Source organism: Macrotis lagotis, chromosome X (genome assembly GCF_037893015.1).
Source record: "Macrotis lagotis isolate mMagLag1 chromosome X, bilby.v1.9.chrom.fasta, whole genome shotgun sequence".
Classification (NCBI taxonomy): domain Eukaryota; kingdom Metazoa; phylum Chordata; class Mammalia; order Peramelemorphia; family Peramelidae; genus Macrotis; species Macrotis lagotis.
Genome location: NC_133666.1, coordinates 81012063 through 81039088, shown reverse-complemented (window position 1 = coordinate 81039088; position 27026 = coordinate 81012063). Strand labels below are relative to the sequence as shown.

Below are 27026 nucleotides of genomic sequence, written 5' to 3'. Positions count from 1 at the left end.
GACAAAGCTAGTACTGCAGCAAGACATAGGAGTGATGGGTAGCTTTGATGAGTCAGGTCTAGTGCCATTCCACAGATGTTTAGTTCTCTCAGGAGGCAGAGGGATTCAGGTGACCAGTTACTCTGAACCTAATTGTGACCAACAATGAGGAGCCAGTTGGTGTTGGGGAAATGAGTGGAAATTTGATGATGCCAGGGGGAATAGAACTAGAAGTAGCCAAGGAAGACTTTTGGACATGGTGAGACATATAGCCTAAACTCTGGGAAAGCAGATTTCAAACAGATATTCTCATCGGTCCAGTGAAACTAAATCCTGGCCATAGGGAATTCTGATGAGTAAGCCATGGGGGAAACATCCCTTGTCTAAATCCCAGCTCTGCTTCTCACTCTGGGGAGAAGAGAGTGATATTGAGGTTCTCTTTTTCTCCTGGAGTGGGTGGAACTAGAGGGCTGCTAAGTTCCCTTCCAGCTCTGACTGAATTCTAAGTTGTAGCTTTTCCTGGACTACTGATGTGACCTCGAACAAGTCCCTTCCCCAAATGTAGGGATTGAACCAAAGACTCTCTTGAGGGTCCCAACAATTTAAATCCTGTCTAAATCCTTCACCAATGGGGCCTTGGTTTCTGTCTGTAAAATGCAGGGTGGGGGTAGGAGAAGCTCATTTCTATGGACCTTTTTTCAGAGCAGCCCAAAATTCTATGAGGGTGCTCCAATGAACAGTAGGAGAGGACTGAGGAGGAGATCGGCCCCAAATGGAGCCCTCTTAATTTCGGGACTGCAACTAGGATCTCTAGCCTGAAAAGCATGGCTTTAACAAAGGGTGCTTCCTCTTCCTCCTGGTGCTACTGCAAAACTTCAGTGGGGCTGCTCGGCTGTAGGTGGCGAAAGGAGAGACAGGCAGGGTAGGAGGCAGCAAGGGGGTCTCGCCCTAGACATGGCAATGGAGGGAGGGCCCTAGGGTGGCAACCTCCAACACATATATCATTATTTAGGGGCATTATTTAGAGACTCTCCCTTTCTCTGGGCCTCTCGGGGTTCCCAAAGTGAGGGGTGGGCTGCACGTGGTGACCCCAAAGTCCCTGCCCTCCCTTCTTGCCCTTAGCTGGGAGACCTTAGCCAAGTCCCTTCACCTCTCTGGGGTCCAGTCTCCCTCACGCTAAAACGATTTGTGCGAATATGCGTGGGGGGTGGGGGAAGTAGTCCTTGAGGGCTCTTCCCTCCTAAAGAGCGCTCGCTCGGGACCCCCGTGGCCCCTCGGCCAAGGGGAGGATGCGCTTCTATAGAGCCATCAAGCATTTTCCAACCTCTCCCTCCTCCAGCACCCCAAGAAGAAAAAAGAGGAAGTGGGCGGAGCCCGCTTCCGGAGCCCCAGCCAATAGAAAGGCGAGAGTGACGGTGAAGGTGGAGATGGGATTAGGGTCAGGGAGGGCGGGGACTGATGTCACGGGTTCAACGAGTGAGGCCGGGCGCGAGCCCTCATGACGTCACTGGCTCTGACCAATGACGAGGCGCAGTGTTCGAGCGCGCGGATATCAGGCCCTGTTGGTTCTAACTCTCCGTAGCGAGAAGGGCCATGGCCGAGCTTTGGACTGGCCCCGGTGACAGTGACAGCGATCAGGAAGCGGCGCAAGCCAGGAAGCGACAGGGGAAGGAGGAGCAGGGGGAAGAGGACGAGGTGGACGCTCGGCTCTCCCAGGAGGCTCTGAGGGTGCTGGCCAGACTAAAGGTGCGGGCGGAAGGCGCGGGACCCAGCCAGGATTAGGGGTCACGCGGAGAATGGAGAAGGATCCAGCTCCTTCAGGGTCTCCTTGGGAGAGGGTCGAGAGGAGCCCGGTGGATGGCGCGCGAGCTGACTTTGAATCGCGTGGCCTCACGGATCTCCGACTCTGGGCCTGCTCCCCCCCCCCCCCCCCCCCCGCGCCCATTTCTCTTTCCTTCTCCTGCAGGGTCTGGCCGCCAGTCCTTTGGCCAAAGCCACTGTCACGGCCTTTGGGGCTGGCCCCAGGATTGCCCCCCCCCCCAGTATGGGGGGACTCATCCAGTCCATTTTTCCTCCACGCCGAGGATAGGGCTCTCTGTACCTTATTTCTTCCATATACCTTCAGCAAGTCATCACACTTCTCAGTAAGCTCCAGGAGCTCCCTAGTGCCTCAAGGATCAAATAGAGAGTAACTTTGAAGCCAGCCTTCAAGACACTGCAGACTGACTGATCACAAAAACACCTCTCCAATCTCATCTCCCCTAGTCCCTTCACATACTCTGTACTCCATGCACTTGGCTACCTCCTTTCCTTTGCTCACACTGTTCTCATCCTCCCTCCCCCAATACCAATTCCCACTTTTATGTGACTGTGGTTTATGAAACTTAGGAACTACCTAAGCATCTAAAGCCTCTGCTCAAGGAAATCGAAAATGGGCTCTCATTCCCCTAAACCTTTTTTAATTTATATAATGCTTATCCTTTTGTTAGAGTCATACATTTTCATACTTCGATTTGTGGTCACAGACTGTTTCTAATTTTATCTTTTTATCCCCTGCCATGCCTAGTGTAATACCTCTCAAGTAATAGTAAATAAATGTTAAATGAAGTAAATTTCAATTAAACATAAGCTTTTTAAACAGCTACTATCAGTGCACCACTGTACATCATTAGATAGTCATCACTGAAAAACTTCATCTTGTAGAACCTGTATGGTTGAATTTTAGAGATGCTATAGATGGATTTATACAGGGATGGAGAAACTGGCCGATATGACCTATTAAGATCTCCTCCAGTCTGTAATATTCTATATCTATCTGATTTTTCCCTCCTTAGGACATAGACTGCCCGTACCTTGAAGGTCTGCATATTACTGGACCAAGGACAATAAAACAGTTCCTGTGTAGCCCCTCAATTTACCGTTTGGATATGCTGGAATGGTTGTTTACAAGGTAATGTCCCTACCTCCTTATCTTCTGTTTTGAGCAGCCTTGTTCCTCCTCCTACACAGAAGGTGCTAATCACATATTAAAGCAGCTGTCATCAATGAGGGCTCTATCCTTTGGGCTCCAAATCATCCAAAAAGCGATCAATTCAAAAAACAATTGGTTAGGGGTGGCTAGGTGGCATAGTGGATAGTAAGGATTCCTTTGTGGTTTGTTTGGATTAACTAGCCTTTCATTTCTCTGCCAACTCTCAACTTCTGGGATACAAGGTGAGAACTGCCCAGCGTGAGGTGGCCTAGTGGCAGGTTTGCCTTGGAGTCAGGAGTACCTGGGTTCAAATCTGGTCTCAGACACTTAATAATTACCTAGCTGTGTGGCCTTGGGCAAGCCACTTAACCCCATTTGCCTTGAAAAAACCTAAAACAAACAAACAAACAAAAAACAATTGGTTCACAGCCAGGCATAAGAGGAATCATTAAATCAACAATTATTTAAGTGCCAAGCATTCTGTTAAGCACTGGAGCTAGAAAGACAAAACTAAACTGGCCCTGTTCACAAGAGGCTAAAATTCCATTAGAGGAGAAAACATCTGTATATATATATATATATATATATATATATATATATATATATATATATATATTTGTATATACATACAAACATACACATCGCTACATATATATATGTACGTATGAATATGCATATACCTAGTTGGGTAGGGAAGCACTAAGAATTGTAGGTCTCAGAAAATGAAAGACTTCATGTAAAATGTGCTTTGAGTTGAGCTTTGAGTTAAATAAAGGGAGATGGAAGTACATTCCAGGCATGAGATATGGAGTGTGAAGGTGTGTAGAGATGGGGATTGCACATGTGGAACCGTAAGAAGACCAGTTAGACTAGACCAGAGAGTATGGGAAGAAGACTGATAAATTTGTCATGAGCCTAGAAAGCTAGGTTGGGTCCAGGGTGCAAAGCCAAACTGAAGTGTTTCAATTTTTTTCTTTGAAACAGTACAGAGGTACTGCAGTTTGAGGAGGGGTATGACCATGACAAGTTTGGAAGCTGTAGGGAGGGTGGATTGGAGAGAGGAGAGACTTGAGAGAAACCAATGTGGAAGCCATTGAGCCAGAACCTCTTTAAGGAATGAGAAAGGGATACAAGTGACAATAACAAATTATATAGACTAATTTCAGGTTTACAATATGGTTTTCTTACAGGCACTTTGCAGAGTAGGTAGTAGAAGTATCATCCCCATTTTACAAATGAGGAACCAAAGGCTCTAAGAAGGGTAATTGACTTATCCATGGTTACTCAGCCAGGTATTTGAGGCAGGATCAAACCTGGGTCTCTTGAAACTGATTACATCTCTTTCTGCCATACCATGCTTTCTTTGAATAAACCCCACACTACCCAAGAAGCATCAAATAGATTTTTTACAGCCTTCTGTTCAGTGATGTCCAGGCTCACACAGAGACACCACTGGAACCTAGCTCTCCAGACTCCCAGTACAGTGTAATTTGGGTAGTCTAGGCAGACCAAGCCCCAAAGGACTTTTCATCCAAGCCATTACTCCTTGAAACAAGATCTAGAGTTGGTATTGCCAGACTCAGTGGCACCATCTTTTAAAAATGGAGCAGCTATTCTGCAGGATAGAAAGAAGGGTAGGAGACTTTCCAGAAGCAAAACCAAACTTGATGGGCTGAAGTGTTTGTCCAGATAGCCTTCCCAAAGAAACCCGGAAGCCTTTCAAATGCAGCAAGCCCCCTGTTAATCTATCCCTTAGCAGTAACTTGCATAGATGTTCTTTTTCCTTGGTTTTTGAATCCTAGAAATAAGTGGTTTAGACACTTAAGGCTTGCAAGGTTCATGTGACCACATTCAGCATAGAGCCAGACTTCCCAGTAAGGATTAGCAGCATTCTAAGGCTCATTAGCTCACTTCTATAGGAGGCACAGAGCTAACAAAGCCAAGGTCCAGGACTTTGCCTTTGTGAGACAATTAACATCCTTGCTTGTACCTCTCCTTGCCTGACTGTCTCATAAATTCCTGCTGTTATTTCCACATGTGTCTGGGCAGGATGTAAGGAGAACAATAGAGAACCCTCCCTACTCACTGTCAACAACACAAAGTAAGCAACACCCCCTTCTCCCATGATGCCTATGTCTGTGTGTCACTGCCTTGTCTGTCCAAAATCTGGAGGACACTCAGTCCCTCACCACTGAAGGAGTTCCTCATAACAACAGGCCTGGTAGATTTGTCAACATGATTGAAATGATAGGGTAAATATTGGTAATTATCTATCAGCATAAAGAACTGACATGAAAACAGCCCCAACCTACTGGATCTCTGAGGAAGTAAAGGTGGAGACTCATTAGGCAGGTGGGAAGGTGGATGTGTTGGGGTTGTAATAAGCTCAAGGGAGAAGAATGCCTTACAGGAAGGAGAGATTAGGGTGGAGACTTGGGGTTTGGTTTGGTTTTTTAGGAAGAGGAACTTCCAGAGAAGAGGACTGGTAGATTTGCCTTGCCCAGGTTGAAAATAGTGTACATAGCAGGAAAAGATGTCTGCTGACCAGAAATCTGAAGCTTTGGCAAAAATTTTAAAACCCCAAACACCTCTTTCCAACCCTGATTTAAAAAGACCACCAACTTTTCCTGTTGTAGGTTATGCTGGTCTCTATTAAGGAAGGACTTTGCTCTATTGGGTGCTCTTTGGAAAGATGCCTGATGGATGACCACTTTTTGGGGTGTTCTAGTAAGGATTCCTTTGTGGTTTGTTTGGATTAACTAGCCTTTCATTTCTCTGCCAACTCTCAACTTCTGGGATACAAGGTGAGAACTGCCCAGCGTGAGGTGGCCTAGTGGCAGGTTTGCCCACAGTGGAGATGGTGTGCCTCTGTCAGAGATTTGAACCAGGCTTTCACCAGCTCCAAATGTAGAAAATGGGATAGAGTCCAGAAACATCTAAGGAAATTTGTTAATACATTTGTTCTGCACAAAACAATACAAAATAAAGTACTATGTGTTGATTAAACTTTACAAAATCTCAGGGTTTTAAAAAACCATTCTCCCTTCCACTTCAGAATTCCCTTGAGATTTTTATTGCCTGCCTATTCCAAATTGCCCAGTGACCTGGGGTCTGCGCAGAATGGGAAGATTTCCTTAATTACACAGGTGCTTGAGTGGGGGAGAGGGGGGTAACCTTCTGGAAGGGCAGTAGGCCTTGTCACAGGGAGCAGAAGCTCCTGGCCAGGAATCCTTGTTTTGACAAGCAAGGGTCTTATGGATTCCTTTCTCTCCTTGAGAGCCTTGCTCCCATTTGGAAGACCTTGGCTATTGTCAATTGATTCTTTTCTTGATTCCTTGCCTACCCAGGAAAGTCAGCTTTGATTAACTAGTTCTCCAAATAAGGTCATTTGGCTTTTGATTTGGGGGTGTTGGAATGATTTGTTTGTTTTTAAAGAACTTTAAAGATAGCAAGTCTATGTGTTTTCTCCATTATGTTTATGCCTTCTAATTGGGAATGTTTCCTTAGCAACCAAGACTAGGCATAAGTGTGCCCAGCTGTTGAACAAAGCAGTGTTCATAATATTGGAAATGACACAAGCTTCCTCCTCCCCCACCCCTCAATTTGTGGATAATGATTGGATTAATAAGAAATACGTTGTACATCTGAGGTGTGGAAAATATACATTTAATTACTAGCCCCAGCCCTCAGGCCCCTTGTGTTCAGGGCCCGGCTTTTTCTGTCTGAGACCCAAAGCAGCTTTAGCACATGTGACTTCAGCTATGAAATCTGGTCACTTTGGCCTTTCCAAGCCTACCTGGCAGTCCTGGGGAAGCACTGGGCTTTCGTTTGGCTTCTGAAGGGATTTGGTTAATTCCCTTTACCTCTCTGAGCCTTAGTTTCCATCTGTTTCAAAAAGAGAGTAGAACACCAGGGAAATTTGGTATTATTCATGCAAAAGGGTTTAAGTGCTGAATAATTACATTTAATCTCTTGTTCTGCCACCTCCATCCCCTTCACTAAAAGACTAAAGCTCTGACTGTGCCGGTGTTCATGTCCAGAAACACAGCTGTGCACAATTGATTGAATCTTGGCATTCTGAGCATTAAGGAGAGCCAAGAAATCAAAGCCTTAAACTGGCTCCTTGGTAATGCTGATGCCTCGTTTTAGGGCTGCCCAGCAATACGATGTCAGTTACACTCAGGGGGGAGTCCATCGATTGCAAATGGAGCACCAAGCCATTGGCCTGGAGGGTGGGTGCCTGATGTGCCCCTTTCTCAAATTGTATAGGCTCGAGCTTGCAAATCTAGATGATCCCCACCTTGAAGATGCTATAGTACAAGAGGGGAAGTGCAGACTGATTATGCACTAACTAGTTTGGTGAGAGATGTTCAGGGCCATTGGCAGGACTATAGCAGGAGTAAATAAATAAGCGGAGATGTGACATAGGCAGGTGATTATCAAACAATATGAAACTAACTGAAAAAAGTAGGGACTGCTTGTGCTTAGGTAATTGATTGTTCCTTTCTGGGTCCTTGGCTCCACTTAGGGTGAACTATCACCAAATAACTCTTCGTGCCTCAATTATATGACCTTAAAATGCACAAAACCAAGCAGATTCTCCAACAGCAGGGGCTGAGAGATGAGGATTAACAGTTTTTTCCCCAGTCATATTCTCATAAATATATAAAACTTTTGATAACTAACATTTATATACACTTCAAGTATTTCTTTCAAGTATACACTTTAAATTCCTTCTCATGTGATCCTCACAGCTACCCCAAGAGACTGAAAGTACTATTGGGTGTGTTCTCATTTGTAAACAAATATAAATAAATATATATAAATAAATGAGGTCTCAGCCAGGGAGGCAGTATTCAAGGTGAGATTGGAACTCCTACTCTCTCCTCACTGTCTTTCGTTCTTACCATCATGTGCCAAAGCATCAAGTTATTATTTACTGTTACAAATAGCATCTTATATAATAATAGATTCTTGAAAGTAATAGCTATTTTGGGGTGGCTAGGTGGCGTAATGGATAAAGCACCGGCCTTGGAGTCAGGAGTATCTGGGTTCAAATCCGGTCTCAGACACTTAATGATTACCTAGCTGTGTGGCCTTGGGCAAGCCACTTAACCCCATTTGCCTTGCAGAAATCTAAAAAAAAGAGAAAGTAATAGCTATTTGGAACAAGATTTCAGTGATGATACCTAAGTCCAGTGAATAAAAATAATTTTATTGTGCATAGCACTTTACAATTTAGAAAACATTTTTATATTTGTTATTCAATTTGTCATTCAATTCTCCCAACAATCCTATGACATAAGTGAGGAAAGGACTGTCTCATTCGAAAGATGAGAAAACTGAATTTCAGAGAGGTTAAAGGGTGATACTAGTAATAAGTGAGAGAGCTTGATCACCAGTTTGCATCCCATGATTTTTAATCTACGATTATTTTCATCATGTCAAAATTTCTTTTGCCAATATTGCAATAATGCCTCTGTGCACAGTAAAGACAGCCTGGCCTCTAGTAGTAGTCTTGTAGTGAGGATTTTGGATTGAAATCTGATCCAGTATCTGAGAGACAGTGGGCTAGGCAGTTTATCTCTTTGAGTCTCAAGCAACCCTCTAGGGTTTATCTCTTATATCATAGATTAGTAGATTGTCATCCTTTAGGGTTAAACCTAACTGGAAAGCTTGGTGGCTCTGCAGTGGACAGAGCACTGAGCTTGGAGTCGGGAAGACTTATCTTCCTGAGTTCCAGTCTGGCCTGAGGCATTTCCTATCTGTATGACCTTGGGCAAGTCATTTCACCCTATTTGCCTCAGTTTTCTCATCTGTCAAATGAGCTGGAGAAGAAGATATCAAACCACTATAGTATCTCTGCTGAGAAAACCCCAAATGGAATCATGAAGACTCAGACATGACTGAAACTACTGCACAACAGCAACTGGTTAAAAAACCCCATAAAATATGAGAAACAAGGGGTAAAATTTTATCCCGATGCCCCAGCCTTTAATGAGGCAAAGGAATTAAATAAACAAGTAGGGTGATTGGGGACCATGTCCCCTCTTTCAGGCCCTAATCTTGCCTTCTGTGGTTCTTTCTCCTGAACTATATTGCTTCTCTTATATTAAAAAGTCTAGAGATTTTCTATATATCTAAGAGATACAAAATGAAGCCAGACCAGAAAGGGACTGTGAACTCATTATTCCTTCTAGGCTAAGGCATCATGTCACTTACAGTTTGTTCTTTCCCTTTAGACTGTGTCCTTCCTTTGGAGATTCATTTACATCTGTGATGGACCCTGGGACTAAAGAGAAAATAACAGGTATCACTTTATTATGTCAGGGGCTTCATTTGATATTTGAGCCTGGAAAACTGTGAACTTAGCCAAAGTCTGCTTAACAAGCAGATTTATTTAATTGTTCCTCTTGGTAGCTATACTTTATTTCCATCGGAGCAGCTCAAAAGTCTGCATATGTTTATACAGCTTCTTAGAATTAGGCCTTGCATGAGAGACTTGGAAAGGAGGACCTGCCAAAACCGAGAATCCAAGAGGTGGACAAAGCTCACCTTGGCTAGGCTGCAGTTAGAGACTTGGGGGACTTTTTTCTTGGTGTGGGTAGGTGAGAGTCAATCATTTGCCTCTTCCTGAGTGCAGTCTGTGTCGGTATATGGCAAATATGTACACTTGAGTCTGCATGCAGATGTTCCACGTGGTGTTGCTGAGTACCAACACTGGAGTCAAGGTCTCACAGAGATTCCTCTATAGCCTCCTGTTTGCATTCAGTTTTGGGCAGAAATTGTTCTTAACCCAGTTATGAACTTTAGGAAAATTTGAGCAAAGTCTCAGCCCCTTAAGACAGTGAATAACTTTTCCATTTCAAAATGGATTGGAGACTGAAGGCTGCATAAGAAACCAGATGGAGTTTAAGAGGGAAAATTATGTGTTGCCCCAAGTTTGGCCCTGGTCAGCGCCATGGCTAATAAAGCAGATTGGGGCACTGACCCAGGCTCCTCAGGTTAACACTGTTCCCAGCCAGGACTGAGACAAAGTTGATAGTTAAAAAGCAGCATTCCTAGCCGAGGAGACCAAAAAGAGGGGGTCACCCATGGTCGACTGTCTTTGTAAAAGTGCCTGTGTGTGTACACATAATTGACTGTAGTCCAAATGATGATTTAAGAGGGGAGGACATGAATTAGTTGTTCTTTTTCACAAAATTCATCCCAATTTGCCCTTTCATTTGTCAATCAAACCACAGAGTGTTAACCAAAAGGACCCTCAAAAATCATCTGGTCCACCTTTCTCCCCCATTAATTTACAGAAGCAGGGGCTGAAGGTCAGAGAGTGGATTTAGGGCCCTGGTTTGGTATCAACACTCCCATACACCCTATAGGTCAGTGAAGCATCAGGTTCGGTCCTTAGCAATCTCTGATTTCCGCTTTCTTTTCTCAAGTACAAGGAGGCTCTTTCCCCCTTCTTTGTTCTATTCTCCATTTTGAAGAACATGTTCAGACCAGTGGGGCCCTTTTCAATGAGTTTTAGTCTGGGACCATAACAGCTGGTCCATCACCTTGCCATCAGGGTCCCTTGTTTACATTGGATCTCTCCTTGTTGGATTTTCAAGAGCTAGAAAGCACTTAGAAAAGCTGGTGATTGTTATTCTGATTTGTATTAGGTAAGCTCCAGTTCTCTCCTGTTCTCTCCCCTCACCCCCCCACAAACCAGTTGCACAGATAAGTATTCTTTGCCATGGTCCTAAATCCCCCAAGGCTGGGCATGGCCTGACTGGTTATTTGTACTGATTCTCTCCAGGGAATAGGATTCAAATCCTGCTTCATGGTTTTTGTCGATTCACCTTGACATTTATGTTTAGGGGATGCCCGTGGGCCCTGACATCTCCATCCCTCTCCCTCCACCCCCCCCACTACCCCCTGGAGAAGGCGAATCCTTCTCCACAGCTTCATTTCTATCAAGATCTTGAACCTGTAAATCTCCTGGATTCCCTTAGATAGGCATCCTGTCTTTACTGAGCACCATCCAATGCTTGTCCCCAAAAGGGATCTTAGTTTTAGGACAGCTGGGAGAGCTCTCAGAAACAGACTGGTCTCATTTTATGCCTGAGGCTCAAAGTGGAGAAGTGAGGAAGTGACTTGCCCAAGGTCCTACAGGTCGTATCAGAGCTCTTTGGATTCAGAATCCTTTCTATGACATCTCCCCGATCAAATAAAATTCTTTGCTTCCACCTAGGAACTTTGAATGGTGGAACCCATAGAGGACCCACAGAAGTTTGAGAGTTAGCTAGGCATGGGGCTAGCATTGGAACCCAGACCTTCCAAGCATCCTCTTCCACATCCCCTGGTTTTACTTTATTCCTCCCTAGGTTTTCCTCTTTGTGACTCAAGCCTAATTTTCTTTTGTTCATGCTTTTCCCTGGAGCTCCCTGAGCAACAACTTGTCTGTCAACTCTGATTCTGCTTCTGAAGACTCCCTCTCCGCCATCAGGAATGCCTTGAATACCACTGAGATTCTGTAGGAAGGAGCAGGTCATGAGGATGGCATCAGGAAAGGGGCTGGGCATCCACTTACTTGGCAAGATGGGGGAGACGGGATATTGTGGGGATGGCACTGAGCTGGCTTCTCTCCCAAGTTCACGTTTGCAATAACCAAGTCCTTTTCGTTTTGACAGATCTGACTAGACTCGGCCATGAACTGATGTTGTGTGGGCCAGATGATCAGGATCTCATTATGGTAAGAGAACATCCTGAGGCTTAACTCCTCCAGCACAGACACATCAATTCTGCCTCTTTCCAACTTGTCCCCATTGCTACCCTACTTCCCTTTTATGGCCAAATGGAACCAATTGAATCCCTCTTGTGATCCCCGAAGATGACAGTAGTTCTCACATAGGCCCCTCATGTACTCCCTGTCCACCATCAGAGTTTTATGGTGCATGGATGTCAGTGTCCAGTGTAGAGGGCACCTTTATTCTTGCCAGTGGTGCCTCTAAATGCAGACCATCTGGGGCTGCTACTTGGCACAGTGTATTGATCCATCACCCTGGAGTCAGGCGGACCTGAGTTCAAATGCAGCTTCAGACACTTAATAATTTCTTAGCTTTGTGATGTTGGCTAAGTCATTTAATCCTATTGTTTTGCAGAAAACCGAAAAAAAGATTCAGTTAAAATCTTATAAAAAATAAATGCAACAGTCATTGTTCATAGTCTTTTTTTAACACTGTAAGGTTTGCAAGGTGCTTTCCATATGTTATCTTATTTGTTCCTCCTAACAACCCTGGGAGGTAGATACCATTATTATTATTCCTATTGTATGTAGATAGGGAAACTGATGCCCAGAGAAATTAAATGACTTGCCCAAGGACACACAGCCAGTATATGTGTCAGGCAGGATTTGTACTTGATTTTTCCTGATTCCAAGCCCCAGCTGCCTTTTCAACCTAATATTATTTGGTTTCAGCTGATTCTTTCATTCTCTGCCAATCCATATATGTCACATTCTAACCACACTAGACTTTGTTGACAGTCATATTTTTCTTCTCATTCATATTGAGCTAGTGGTTCACTGAAATCCCTATATCTTTTTCAAATTGCTGCCTGCCCATGTTCCCTCTATTTTCTACTTGCAAGCTGAAGTTTTTGAGCTTAAGTCTTGTCCATGCGCACAAGCTTTAGTCACTCCCTATGTCCCCATGCCAGCATTGTGACATCTTCACATTTCTATGAGCACACCATCCTTGCCATCGTTTATCCCTGTCAAGCTCAGATGTTAAGTGACTTGCCTAAATTCATGCAACCAGTAACAGAGCCCAAGTCTTCTCATATCAATCTAGTATTCCTACCAATGTAGTTTGCTTCTTTCTCAATCTTTTTTCATAGAACCCAGAAGTAGAATCTGGCCCTGGGGTTCTCCCCCAGTCCCTGAAAAGTTTTCTCAATTTCTCCCAAAATCAATTGCTAGCCTCTTTCACAAGTCAAAACCATCAAAACCTCCCCAGACTGCCTTTTCCTTTTTTTTTTTTTTTTTTTTTTGCAATACAAGGCGATTAATTGACTTGCTCAAGGTCACACAGCTAAGTAAATGTTAAGTGTCTGAGGCCATATTTGAACTCAGGCCCTGTTGACTCCAGGGCCAGTACTTTATCCATTGCATCACCTAGCTGCCTCCAGACTGCCTACTTTTTAATTTTTTTTCCTAATTTGCCATATTTTTAAAAAAATTTAAATTCACCTTTCCTCTGCTCCTTCTCCCATGGCATCCATAAGCCCCACCCCTTCATTTTATAAATCAGAAAACTTGGATCTCAGGAGAGTAGACATTCTGGAGCCAGGATCTAGCATAGAGGTTTGGGTGATGGGCACAGTTACGAGGTTGAAACTTGCTGTCCAGCCTAAGACTCATGAGAGGCCTCTTGCCCAGGCCCAAGCCCATCTGGATGTTGTGGGTAAGTCAGCCTGTCTGGGGCTCTCATTAACCTGGATGCAGTGGGTTTCATCTCACCCCCCACAGCAGATGACATTTGACAAGAAAAATGCTTCTTTTTTTTTCATTTCTCTTTTAGCAAGGATACTTTTTTTTAGATTTTTGCTAGGCAACAGGGTTAAATGGCTTGCCCAAGGCCACACAGCTAGGTAATTATTAAGTGTCTGAGGTCAGATTTGAACTCAGGTCCTCCTGACTCCAGGGCTGGTGCTCTATCCACTATGCCACCTAGCTGCCCCAAGGATACTTTTTTAGTATCTTCTTGAATGGAGCTGGGTTAGAGTGAGGGCCCTTTAGAAGCCTGGAAGCTCATTCATCTGGCCCTTTCCTGGGCTGTGTGGCCTAAGTTTGCTTGGACTTTGAAGGGGTTGATGCCTATAGGGTTAAATGCAATGCACACAAACTCTCCCAGCCTCCTGAGTCCATAAACAGCACTGGAAACGGCCTGAATATTTTCCTCCAGACTATCAGCCCAGGTTCTGGGAAAAGCTCAATTTAGGCACAGACTTAGTAGGAGAAATTGAATCTGAAGCCTGAGAAATTCTCCTCTGCATCACAATATGATGTCCCACTGGGTAGGCAGGGCTGAGATGTCCCAATTCGAGATTTCATTCACTTGGATTAAGTTTTTGCCCTTCTCAGTCTCTCTTATAATTCTTGGGAAATTCAATTCCAATTTTTTTCTTTTGTGAGAGATAGGAAGGGATTCTGACAACCTTGGTACTGGGGAAAGAGTAACTGAAAGGAGATAAAAGAGCTGGAGAGAGGACCATGTCCAGATCTGTCTTCTTTCTTAGATTGTCTTGAAGAGCAATGACACCACCATTTTTCCCTCCTGTAACATGAAAGAGTCGAACTACGTGGCCTCTTAAATACCTTCTAACTAAATATAAATAGCTCAGGACCAAGCACAAGATCCCTGGGACCTTTCACCGGAGGAATTATTCTGACCTGGAACTGTTAATCATGACACTCTAGTTCTGGCTATTCATCTAACAGTATTGTTGTCTAGCCTAAATCTCTTCATGTTGTCTGCAGGAATAGAATTAGAGACTTTGCAAAATGTTCTCAGGTATTTTTAAAGTTTATATTAATATTTTCTTGGTGATTATGAGTAATTATTGCTGCAGTACTTCAAGAATTTATAATTTCATCAATGTTGGTATCTCAACCAGTGCAGTTTTCTGTAATGGATATTGGTAATTGCTGTGTTTGAAAAATTCATTACCCTGCAGCCAACCTCACTCTTAGCCTTTCCTAATGTAGCTAGGCTAGATCTCAAGCAGTGGATGGCCACTCTGTCATCAGACCTCCTTTCCAAGCCAGAGCCTTTCAGAAGCCACATAAATGTCATGAGACATTTCCAGAAGAACTTCTTGGAGCCCTCATGCTAATCAGTTATTGTGGTTCTTTTTATCTTCTTGTATTGTCCAGATGATCAAACTTGATGTAACATAATGAGCCAGAGCCAGGGAATTAGAATCCCACATCTGTTACTACCTCTATGACTTTTCTTCAACAAGTCATGGCATCTGTTTTCTCATCTGTAAAATGGAAGAGAGGACTTTTGAAAGTCCTGTTCCCCACTCCTGCCCCAACTCTGGATTTGTGATCCTATTTCTGTAGTATTCCTGTGAGCTACTAGTATAGTAACCCAGTCAAAGGTTTGGAGGAGTGGAAAGGAAAACATCATTTATGCTAAAAAAACTTACAAAGCAGAGGTATGGATGGACCTTTTATTTTTTATTATCTACCACAGTAAAAAACATTTCTCTAAAATAAAAAATGCTAACTTTATTGTAATTGAGAACATTAGAAATTTCCCAAATACAGGATTAAAGCAACAATTATCTCTTTCCCCATTCTCATTTGATGGAATTCTAAAAGCCTTAGCGTAAGTAATAAACAATAAAAGAATCAAAAGGAATTAAGATAGGCTAAGAGGAGACAAAAGGCAGCTTGTTTTCAGATGACACAATGGTTTGCTTATAAAATCAGAGGGATCATCAAAGAAATTTATTGAGTCAATTGCTTCAGTAAAGTAGTAGGTTACAAAAGAAACCTCCCAAAATCAAGAACCTTCCTCTATAGCAATATCCAGAAGACCATAATAGAAAGGGGAATCCCATTCAAAATCACTTCAAAAAGCACAAAAAAAAAAAATCAGGGAATCAAGTCTACTAAAGCAAGCTCAAATAGAAATGGATACATGGGGGATGTATATTGACCTAGAAAACCATGAATAGATATTATCTATTCTTTATTGTATTATTTTGTTAAACACTTCCCAGTGACATTTGAATCTGGTTCTGGCTGTACGGCCTCTGCACTCCTGTACAAAGCATATTCAGTATCTGTATAGGTTCAATTACTAATCATTGAAGATAATTCAGTGCTCACTTGTGGTGGAGCTGGGCCAAGCTAATAAAAATGAAAATAATGCCAAAATTAGGTGACAAGATTTAGTGCTATACCAATCAAACTGCCAAGAGAATACTTTACAAAGCTGCAAGAAATGATACTAAAATTCATTTGGAAGAATAAAAGCTTTTATGAATCAAATTATGAAGAGGGACACTTGTCACTGAGCTACAATTCATTTGGAAGAATAAAAACTAGAATATGAAAGGAAATAATGAAAAAAATATGAATGAAGAGGGAAATAGTTCTTCACTCTATTATAAAGCTGGCATCATCCAAACTAATTGATCAAATTAATTTGACAAGTATCACGGGGAAAACTGGAAAGCAGACCTGCAGAAATACTATCTGGACTAACTTATTCTAGATAATACAAAAGCCTCGCTGAATATTAAAAATCATGCCACTCAGTAAATTGGAAATGAACTATATGAGATACCTTTCATAACTGTGACTAGGGAACTAAATTCTTAATCAAACGAAGGTAGATGTGACTATAAAAAGTAAAATAGTTACTTTAAATTACTTCAATTTGAAAACCTTTTTCCTGAACAAAATTAATGCACCTGGGATAAGAAGGGAAATAGTTGGTTGGAGAAACAGTCTTTATCAGATATCTGATAAGAGTGTGATGACTAAGAAAATATATTTGTAAGTCACCCCAGTAGATTAGTGCCCAAAGGTTATGAACAAAGTTCTCAAAAGAAAAGTAGCAAACTATCAAGTATGTAAAAGAATGCTCTAAATCACTCATAAGATAATATGCATACCAATACAACTTTTGAAGTTGCATATCACATCCAGGAAATAAGTAAAGATGACAGAAGATGAGAATAATTAATGTTAGAGATATTGTGGAGACACTTAAACATTATTGGTAGAACTGTGAGTTTGTCTAACTGTTCTAGAAAACAATTTGGAATTATGCAAATAGTGTGACTAAAATATCCAAATCCTCTGAACTGAGGATTTCTCTGCTAGGCATGTTCCCAGAGAGGTCATTGATTTTTTTTGTTTGTTTTTTAAGGTTATGGGGTTAAGTGACTTGCCCAAGATCACACAACTAGTAATTATCAAGTGTCTGAGGTCAGAATTGAACTCAGGTCTTCCTGACTCCAGGGCCTGTACTCTATGCACTTCACCACCTAGCTGCCCCCAAGGTCATTGATAAAAACAAAGGCTCCATTTGCAATGAAATATAGCAGCACTTTTTGTGTTAGTAAAGAATTGGAAACAAAGTAGTTGCCCATCAGTTAAATAATGGCTAACTAAAATGTAGTATGTAAAGGTAATGTCATATTTACTGTGTTCTAAGAAACAGTGAATATAATGAATATAGAAAAGCTTGGGAAAAGACTCACATGAAATGATGCAGAGTGATATAAGCAGAATCAAGGAAACAACATATATATATAATGACTAAAACAATATAAATGGAAAGAACAGTAACCTTTAAACATTGGAAAAAGGAGTGTGCAAAATTACAAAGAATAGACTTGGTCTACAAGAAAAAAATGAAAAGATACCCTCTCCCATTCTTTTGCAGAAGTGGAGGGAAGGTCCAGTGTTTGGAATGTAAACTATAATGTCAGTTTTTTTTTTAATATATCAATTGTGCTTGATTTTTCTCTTTCTTTTTTTTCTCTTAAGTCACATATTCATGACCTTTGATCCAGAGGGCTTACTGCTAGACATATACTCCTAAGAGGGTAATGTTAAAAAGAAGAAACCTGTATGCCTTTCCCCCCAATATTTCCAAGAATATTTTTTTACTCTTCAACCAAAAACTGAAAAGAAAGTAGGCATTTGTTGATTAGAGCATGATTTCCTGGGTTGTGGTCCATAAATATAATGGCAATTACTATATTGTGAGAGAGGATGAACACAGAGAAACAATGGGGAAATGTGGATAAAGTGGAGTAAGGAGAAAAATGAGCACAATGTAAATGAAAGACAGCTATAAAGCAATTCAAATTGAATGCTCTGTGCAATTAGAATGACCAAGCAGAACCCCAAAGAAGAGCTAAGAGTTAGTTTGTTTAGCTGTATGTTTTTTAGCTTCTATTTTTTTGTTATAAAGGATGACCCTTCTAATAGGGAAGGGAGGAGAGAGAGAGGATAATATGGGTGATAGGAAAAGAAGAAATGAGCTCAGTTTGGTGGGACTTTTCCTGATTTTTAGGCTCCTTATTTGCCTTTTTAGAAGGTGTTTGTTGACCTTCCTTCACTTTTAGAATTTATCTTTTAAAATTATTTCAAGAACCACACTCAAACTCTTTTGTCTTGATTATAGACTTTACTCTTGGAAGTGCTACCTCAAGAGGTGACTCTTGGAATGTGCTACCTCAAGAGGTGAAGGATTTTCACTCATTAGTCTTTTTGGCAAATGTTGGATGATTTCTTGGGGAATCTCATAAAAGGGATTTTTTTAGCTGGGTATAGTACCTGAATTTCTATTTGCTTGTTTGTGCTTGTAGACATAAACAATATCTTCATTTAGCATTTTGTGATCTCCCTGAACAGCCCTGTAAGTGAGGTAAGGCAGGTATCATTCTCCCTATTTGATAAATGAGCAAACTGAGACTGAAAGAGCTAATATGCCTAAGGTTACACAGAGTTAATGGCAGAGTCAGGCTTAAACCTCACATCTTCTGACTCCCAGTCCAGAATTCTTTGCAGCACACTACAGAGCATGAGACAGTGAGTTTTGAGCATAAGAAGGTGGTGAAATACAGGCTTTTTGTGGTCTTATACTTGGCTTTCTTTTTCCAGGGCTCAACTAGTATGAAGGAACAGCTTCATTTCTTTAATCAGTTATTGGATCTAGTCACAAGTCTGGGTTCTGAATATACCACCAGTTTCTTCAGGTAAAAAGCCAGGAAATGCTTTCTTGGGGGGGGGGGTCCCTTGGTAGAACTGGCAGAAGGGGTGGAGGTGAAGGAGAGCCTTTCTATAACCTTTATTTAGCTTCTGTTCACTCTGATGTATAGAAGCTCTCAGTTGGAAAGGATTGTAGAGGTCCTTCAATAAAATGTCCCACCCAAGGCAGGAATCCAGGCCTGACTTCAGAGGGCAACTCCTCTTCTGTTTTTACATCAGGTCTCATAGATGATCGCAACTACTTGAATGAACAGATAGACACTGAGCAACAATTCTATGCCTATCCTGTGCTATATATTCTGGGGGAGACAAAGAATTTTTTAAGACATGACTCCTGGTTTCAAAGATTGAACAGTCTCATCGTTAGAGACAAAATATGTTCACAAAAAAATTAAGCAACATTATGGGAGAAGAGAAAAAAGGATAGAGTTGAGGAGAAACTAATGCTGGGCAGTCTGGGCCTAATTTTTCCTTAAGTGACCCAGCCAGTGAAGCTCTTGGGGCTTGGAAGAAGGCTCTGTCTCTGAGCCAGAATGGTCAAGATGTTTTGGGGACCAATGGGAACTGAGTTTGAGGAATGTGGACAGGAAGGGGATCACCCCCCACCCATCCACCACTCCACTCTGCTGAGTTGGATTTTGAAGGAAGGCATTTCCTCCAAGAGGCCAAGGATTGTTCCTGATACTCAGATGAGATTGAATCCTGGAATGGGGAAAAGCGTGACCTATAGTTACCCCACCTCTTACTCTGGGGAACTCCCTGTGATTTATGATGTTTGCAGTGTGGATGAAAACTTCCACAGTTTACTGAAGGACAACGAGATGCTGCTGAAGAAGGTCTTCACTTCCAATATCCACAAGGAGATCCTAAATCCCAAGTTGAGTCCCTTACCTCTGGATATAGAGCCCTGCCGTGGGGCAAAGGAAAAGCTGCATAAAATGTATGTACTATAGGACTAAGAAAGGGAGCTCTATGACCAGAGCCAAAGAGTGACCTGCAGGTTCAGACTGCTCTTGGTTGTAGTGGTTTTCTCCACCTCCTTTTTGGCAAAGCCTCATTCCAGGAGGTAAAGCAGAAAAAATGTTAGACCCTTCCCAGTAGATGACTTTTGTATTCCAACTGCCTGAAAATTAAGTCTATCTAAAATGAATTCCCTTCCCTCCCTCCTTATCCATCCTTAATTTCTTCCTGCCTCAATATCACCCAGTCTCTGCATTGTGAAAAATCTTCCAGAAACAGGCTTGCCGTGGGAGAATATATGCCCCTCTATAGAAGGGCAACTAAAGTGGGAAGTCCATTGGGTCAGTTTGGGGCTTTAGGCCACTGATATATTCAGAATCAAGTCCATGGTGTGTTTTGAATCCCTAGAAGTTCCACAAACTAAGATAGGCTAGGCGAATGGCAAAATTGAGCAGGAGTCAGGAGGCTAGTAGAGGGCAGAGCTTTTCCTTCAAGGCTCTTGATAAAAACCTCCCAGCTCTTGGGTGATTTGAGACACCTGGTACCTGCTCACCTCCATTAGTGTGAGCTCCAACCAAAAAGCTAGTGGTAAGCTAAACCTTTGCCAAGTGACTAGGCTTGATTTGCCTCTGAACTGTCTTTGCCATGTAGAAAAGGAGATTCACCATAATGCTGATGACTGGCATGTTTCAAGTATTAGGATTTACAAAGCACACACTCCTTTGGTACCTTGACTTTGGTAGGATATGTGTGATGATTCACACTTTATATATGAGAAAACTGAGGCAGAACTAGGAGAAGGAACCTGTTCAGGATCACACAGTTAATTAAATGGCAGAGCCAGGACTGAATCCCCAGTTCCTATGATTCCAGATGAAACTCTTTTCACTATGCTCCAGATTCGATCCCAGAAACCATCTTTCTGCAGCCACTGCCTGGTGCCCTTTTCATTTAGCCAGCAATGCCATACTTCCAGCGTTTAACATGTGAGAAGCATTTCACACTCATCCTTGTGAAATGGATGAGTGGGCTCCTTTCACAACCTTTGGGAGGCATCTCCCTGGGCCTTGTGCCTTAAGGTGCCCTGCAGTGTAGACAGCTCAGCAGTGACTTTATTTGTTTTTAGGGTTTTTTTGCAAGGCAATGGGGTAAAGTGGCTTGCCCAAGGCCACACGGCTAGGTAATTCTTAAGTGTCTGAGACCAGATTTGAACCCAGGTACTCCTGACTCCAGGGCCAGTGCTTTATCCATTGTACCACCTAGCTGCCCCCTCAGCAATGACTTTAACAGAGCATACATAGTGATTGGGAGAAGTGACAATGTTCCCCCCCCTTTCTAGTGCTCTAAACCATCCCCAACCCCCTGCCTAAGGTTTTCCTGCACACAGAGCATTTCTCAGCCCCTCCAAGCCTCCCACCTTCAGTAGGCAAAGTTCCTCTCTGTAGACTAACCTGAACTCAAGGCTTCACAATGACCTTTTGGAGACTTAGGAAGGAACAGAGTTCTCTTGCTGCTCTTCCTCCCTCATGCTCCCACCTCCAAGCACCAATGGCTTTGGGATCTCTTTCTGTCCCCGCCTTGAGGTTCATTTTAACCTAATTACATTAAGAGAGCAGCATTGGGGGATAGCTTTACCGTAGAATCTGCTCATACTCCCAGGGACCATATTGCATGCACCCAAATACCCAGAGTACCAATGGGAATTCCTTCACCTAAAGTGGAGAGCCCCTCGGAGAAGCAAATCCTTCCAGCCCACTTGGCTAATCATTCTTCCCCAGGACGTATTCTGCTCCTGGGAAGGAGATCTGCTTCCCTTCCCATCCCAAAGAGGTTTCATTCCCACACCCGTGGTCTTGGTACACACCATCAGCCTTACCTGAGACATCTGCCACATCCTCAGTCCCATCTGTTAGGCTGTGTGAGGAGCATCTTAGAAATCTGATGCTTGTTTCTCCTCAAAGGCCACTGGAGGCAAAGAAGATGAAGGTAGAAGAGCTTTCCGAAAAACTGACTAAGCTCACTGAAATGTTGCAGGCTCACAAGGAAGAGGTGAGACAAGCAGGAGGAGAAGGAGACAGCTGGGGTACTGAGTGCTCTGCCAAGGATTCCCCCCACCCTAGGAATGTGGGATGACAGGGCCGAGTTGGGAGAAGATGAGGGACTATAATAGAACTTACACTGCTGGGTCTTAACTTCTCAAGGTCCTTGATCATCAGGACAGAATTGTTGGAATGTTTTGCTGAATCCCTCCGGGTGCCCCATACAGATGAGAAAACTGAGTCAGGGGGAAGCAAAGGAATGGTCCCATAGAAGCCAGTACAGGGTCAAGTCTAGCTCTGACTCCCAGAAGGAAAGATCCCTTTCAGAGCTTGGGAAAGACTTCCATTTTCTAAACATTTCTGATGCCTGGGTCAAGAATTGGGGTCGTGAAGACAAACACAAAGTCAGATCCTACCTTGGAAATAAATGGGGTTCATCCAGCTATTGACCTCTATCAGGAATTGATTTTGTCTTGACCCCTTAACTTGAGTCTAAGACCCTTGAGGTCCATTATTGTCTGATGGTTCTCTTTGTAGCCCCATGCCTTGCACCCAGGGCCCTACCCCAGCATGTCCTTCTGTAGCCCCCACAGTACCCAGGAAATGTTGGTTCCACTGGAGCTGCATGAAAGAGTTCATGCCCATTCAGTATACAAAGGGGAGCCTGATGTACACAATGCAGCCCATTGTGCCAGCCTGCCCCTGGGCAAATGGGAAGCCCCTAGAAAGGTTCTGGGAAGCTCACAGAATGAAAGCTCTGCTCTCTTGCTTTGGATTTTGCAGTGTTCTTCCTACTGTGGGAAAATCTCCAGCCCAGGTAGTGGCACCTTGGGCTTGACTCTCTCGGATTTCTACCAACTGGTGATTGCTTTTATACAAATTTTTGAAGATGAGCTTCAAGAGCACTGTAACCGCCCAGCCCCTAACATCAACCCATGTGGGCCATTGTTTCAGTCTGCCTATGAGACTCTGATCCTCTGTAGTCAGGTAAGCCCTATGCAACCTCCCTGCTGGCCTAGTTTTGCTGAACATTGATCTGTACAGAGACTTGTCAGTTCTTTTAGACAATTACTTCCATGGGATCAGGATGATGTTCCCAGGATCAGCTGGGAATAGAGGCAGCTCTCCTCTCCTCCCCTCCCCTCCCCTTTGTCCAGAGTATCTTAAAGCAGACTTTTTTCACTGGGGCCTGTAGAAGCTTGGCAGGGACTCCATACCTTTTGACAGAGTTGCGTGTTTGTGGGTAATTTGCAGTGGTGTGCTGGTGAGTGTTTAAATTAACTCTTTGAGAAAAAAAATGTATACACAACACACTTCTGTGTTTAGTCTTCTTTATTAACATTTTCTCTGTCGCTTAAGTCTAGACAATCAAGAAAACAAATCAGCCAGGCCCTGATTTGTAGCATTTGTTGATTTCGGAGATGTGTATAAATGCTCATGCTAAAAATTGAACAATCGGCTCTTGTGAGCTAGTTTGAACTGTCTCCAACCTTACAAAAACACAGTATCCAAAACATCATGGAAGCTTAAGGAGAATATAGGAACCCTTGGGGCAAGAGAGAAGGAGTAGAGAGTGGTGGGGATGTTGTGACACATTGCAGATATTTGGAACTTTAGCAGGAATGTGCAATGGGGGAGGGGATGCCCTCCTTTGGGCATTCTGGAAGTGATGTGTGACAGGTTTAGAGTAGAGGAACAAACTTCTATCTGGTGTTAAGTGACTTATCATGGGCGATGACTTCCAATTTTTCCTAGTGAATGTGATGGCAAGCTATGCAGGGTGTTTTCAGGACTGACATTCCCATTATGAAGGCCCTTGTTTCCGTGCTTCCTCCACAGGAGCTGAAAGCTGTCAATGAAATCACGGATACCTCTTTGAAGGTGGAGAATATAGCAGAGCAGGCTCAGAGAGGGAAAGCCTATTTGGGTGAAGGCAATTCCATAGTGACCTTGGGTATGCAATCTCTGCTCCCTAACCCAGTGATAAACTGTGTTACGTCTATTAGCATCCCCTGTTTGGAAAGTGAATTGGGGACTTTTCCATAATGGACCATGGCTTGACAATCCATCTGGCCTACCACCCCTTTCTTAACTGAAACAATAATAAAAAATGATAGTCACTGTCACTTATGTAACACTAAATTTTGCCAAACTGCCAATTTTAGCTCATTTGAAAGAATGTGCTTTGAAAATCTTCCAGGGCTCTATAAATGGGAGGGGCAGTGGTTATTGCCATGTTGAGGGGCACTGCAGTGTGGCCTGTCTTATTCAACAATCATGTGGTGGGTCTTGTGCTAGCAAGCATTTTAAAGGATGCAGATGACCATCAAGGAGATTTTATTTTACTCCAGTGGCTTGGCGGTGGAGGGGTGCTCAACGTGTTCTCAGATACTTGATGTTTTAGGGAGGCAGTCTGACATTAGACTGAAGGGAGAGAAGAATCCTTGCAGCTTTGGGTGGGGTTGCAGTGGCAGATAGAGGGATGGCTGGGAGGGAATGAGGAAAGACTAGACCTAAGATTTGGAACCTGATTTAGATCTTTTTTTTTTTAATTTAAGGCAGTGGAGTTAAGTGACTTGCCCAAGGTCATACAGCTAGGCAATCATTAAGTGTCTGAGGCTGTATTTGAATTCAGGTGCTCCTGACTCCAGGGCCAGTGCTCTATCAACTGTGCCACCTAACTGCCCCCCCCCATTAGATCTTAAAGGGAGAATAAAGAATTTAGAGACAGAGTTAGAGGAGAGATTAGAGGGAAGGAGAAACCCGGTTATGCAGGTTTCAGAGTCACCTGTATAGAGATTAGTGAACCTACAGGAGTGAATGAGCTCACCAAGGGAAAGAATAGAGAGGAAGAAGAGAAGGCCTAGCCCATCCCCAGTTTTAGGGAACACCCCCATTAGAGAGCATGATGAGGACAATGAGTCAATGAAAGCAACTGAGAGTGACCGGGCAGGTAGAACTTGTAGGTGTAAAGTTGTGGAAACCTCAGAAGGGAGAGATTGAGGTGGGGTCAACTCAGTGGCAGATGTTACAGCAGTTGGCAGGAGGAGAAAGACTTGAGAAATACCCTTAAATTTGAAAAAGGAAGAGACCCTCAATGACCTTTAAAAATAGTGGGTTCAGTAGAAAGGTGGCTCTAGAAGCAGTCAATGGGAAATTTTCTCAAATTTAGCAGATTGTAGCTTATTTGGATATCAGGGTCTATGATAAAGCTAGTTTGCTTTATTTGGGGCTTGGTTTCTCAAGGTGGCAAGCTCTGATCATGTTTTTAGGCATATTTTTAGCCTGTCTTGGGGTAATTGGGGGACAGTGATCAATAGTACTTTCTGATGGGAACAGGAGTTTCCTAAGAATCACATACTCATTCAACTTCTTGATTTTCTTCTTTCTTCTCCCCCTCCCAGTTGAAAAAATGAAGGATTTAAAACGGAAATATGAGTTCTTCCAAAACAGGCTTCAGTCACCTGATGAAAGTATGGAAGAAAGCTAAACATCCATTCTCTAGTTCTCAGCTCCTTGGGACTTGGCTGCTGCTAGTGTTTGGGAAATGAGGGGGAAGACTTTGGTTGTGGGGCAAGTTTCTGTTTGTTTTTTTAAAAAATATATTTATTTTTTGTTAATATGAACTTGACAAGCACCAACAGGGAGAAACAGAAAGAAGTTGTACTCTTTGCTTTTTAAGCATATAATAAAATCATTACTTTAGTTTCAAAGTGATCTTGCCTATCTTTGTCTCATTCTGAACTACCTTCTGTCCATGTGCATATTTTTTAAAAGTTGATTCAGTTACCCTTTTTTCTTCTTTTCTACCAGGCAGAGCCCTCTCCCTATTCCCTCCAGTTTAAAAAAAAGGGAAAAAAAAAAACAAACAACCCAAAGTAACACAACAAATCTACACATTGGTTGGTTATGTCCACAAGTTTCAGTCTTGTACTGCACCTGATGATTTCATCACCTTTCTATCAGGAAATGTGTAGCATGTTTTATCACCATCATCTAGAGTTATGGTTGCTCATTGCATTAGTTGGATTTCTTAAATTTTTCTAAGTTGCTTTGCTTTACAGTCTTAATTATAGTATGAATAGTTCTCCTTGTTCTGCTCACTTCACTCTCCATTGGTTCATATTTCTCTTCCTAAGTTTTTCTGAATCTATCACTAATAATTTCGTTTGGTAAAATAACATTCTATTACATTCATATCCCATGATTTGGTCAGCCATTCCTCAATTGATGGGTACCACCATTGTTTCAAGTTCTTTGCTACAATGTAAAGAGCTGCTATAAATATATATTTTATGTATAGGTCTTTCCCCCTCTTTCTTTAATCTCCTTTGGGTACAGGCTTTGTTGTCATATCACTGGATTAAAGGATAGGCATAGTTAATGACTTTTTGGACATAGTTCTAAAATGTTTTCTAAAGTTGCCTGAAAGTCCACTCTTGCATTAATATGGTATTAGTTTGCCCATCCTTTTGCAGATCTTTGAACAATTGTAATTTTCCTTTCCTGTCATCTTTGCCAGTCTGATGGATGAGATATATGCTTATCAATTCACTGTTCCTGGAAGCTCTGGCCTTCTGAATGCAGAATAAAATTGCATTAGCTTTTTTGGTTTCTATGTTGTACTGCTCATGTACGTTATAGTCCTCTAAGCCCCTGACCCTTTCAGAACAATTACTTCCTACCAATGCTTCTCCCATCTTTCTCTTTGTGGTCCTCATTTTTGGTACCCAAGTGTAACATTTAGCTCCATTTTCTTTTATCTTATTAGATTCTGCCTAATGATGTAGCCCTTCCAGATTCCTTTGGATCCTGGTTGTCATCCAGGTTAGCTATTCCTTCCAACTTTGATGTCACTTACAAATTTGGGGCAACTAAGCAGTCCAGTTGAGAGAACTCTGGGCTTGGAGTTAGGAAGATATACAAATGTTAAGCAGTACATGACCAGAGATCCCAGGATATTCCACTAGAAGACTTGCTGCCATATTCACACTGACCCCATTACCAATCTCTCTGAGTTCAGACATTCAACTTGATCTGAAGTGCTCTGATTGTCTTATTGTCTGGTTCACATCTCTCCCTTTTCCACAAGACTAAAATGAGACACTATCAGAAGCTTTACTAAAAAATTTAGGCAAACTATATTCACAGCATTCCTATCATCTCCTAATTTATGAATCCTGTCAAAAAAGGAAATGAAGTTATTCTAGTGTGACTTGTTCTGGATAAGACTATATTGACTCTTCATAGTCACCACTTCTCTTTTTAAAATAAGTTTTTATTGATATTTTGT

At 42.5% G+C, this 27026-nt stretch overlaps 1 protein-coding gene across 2 annotated transcripts; it reads left to right on the top strand.

Annotated features, from left to right (window-relative positions):
- Nucleotides 1-1509: 1509 nt before the first annotated feature.
- Nucleotides 1510-25937, top strand: HAUS7 (HAUS augmin like complex subunit 7). 2 transcript variants are annotated; one of them, XM_074199878.1, is made up of 10 exons: nucleotides 1511-1725; nucleotides 2814-2929; nucleotides 9193-9260; nucleotides 11623-11684; nucleotides 18627-18721; nucleotides 19516-19674; nucleotides 21656-21743; nucleotides 22517-22720; nucleotides 23573-23687; nucleotides 25138-25937. In XM_074199878.1, exons 1-10 carry the CDS (start codon nucleotides 1573-1575, stop codon nucleotides 25221-25223), a joined length of 1146 nt encoding a protein of 381 aa, XP_074055979.1. In that variant the 5' UTR covers nucleotides 1511-1572; the 3' UTR covers nucleotides 25224-25937. The 2 variants fall into 2 exon arrangements, with proteins under 2 accessions (XP_074055980.1, XP_074055979.1); XM_074199879.1 differs by lacking the exon at nucleotides 23573-23687 and having other exon boundaries at nucleotides 1510-1725; nucleotides 25138-25231.
- The last annotated feature ends 1089 nt before the right edge of the window (nucleotides 25938-27026 follow it).

Coding starts and splice junctions, on each gene's coding strand:
- HAUS7 (XM_074199878.1), top strand. CDS start 1,573: ATGGCCGAGCTTTGGACTGGCCCCGGTGACAGTGACAGCGATCAGGAA. Junction 2,930..9,192: donor CTGGAATGGTTGTTTACAAG/GTAATGTCCCTA, acceptor CTTTCCCTTTAG/ACTGTGTCCTTCCTTTGGAG. Junction 22,721..23,572: donor CTCTGATCCTCTGTAGTCAG/GTAAGCCCTATG, acceptor CTTCCTCCACAG/GAGCTGAAAGCTGTCAATGA.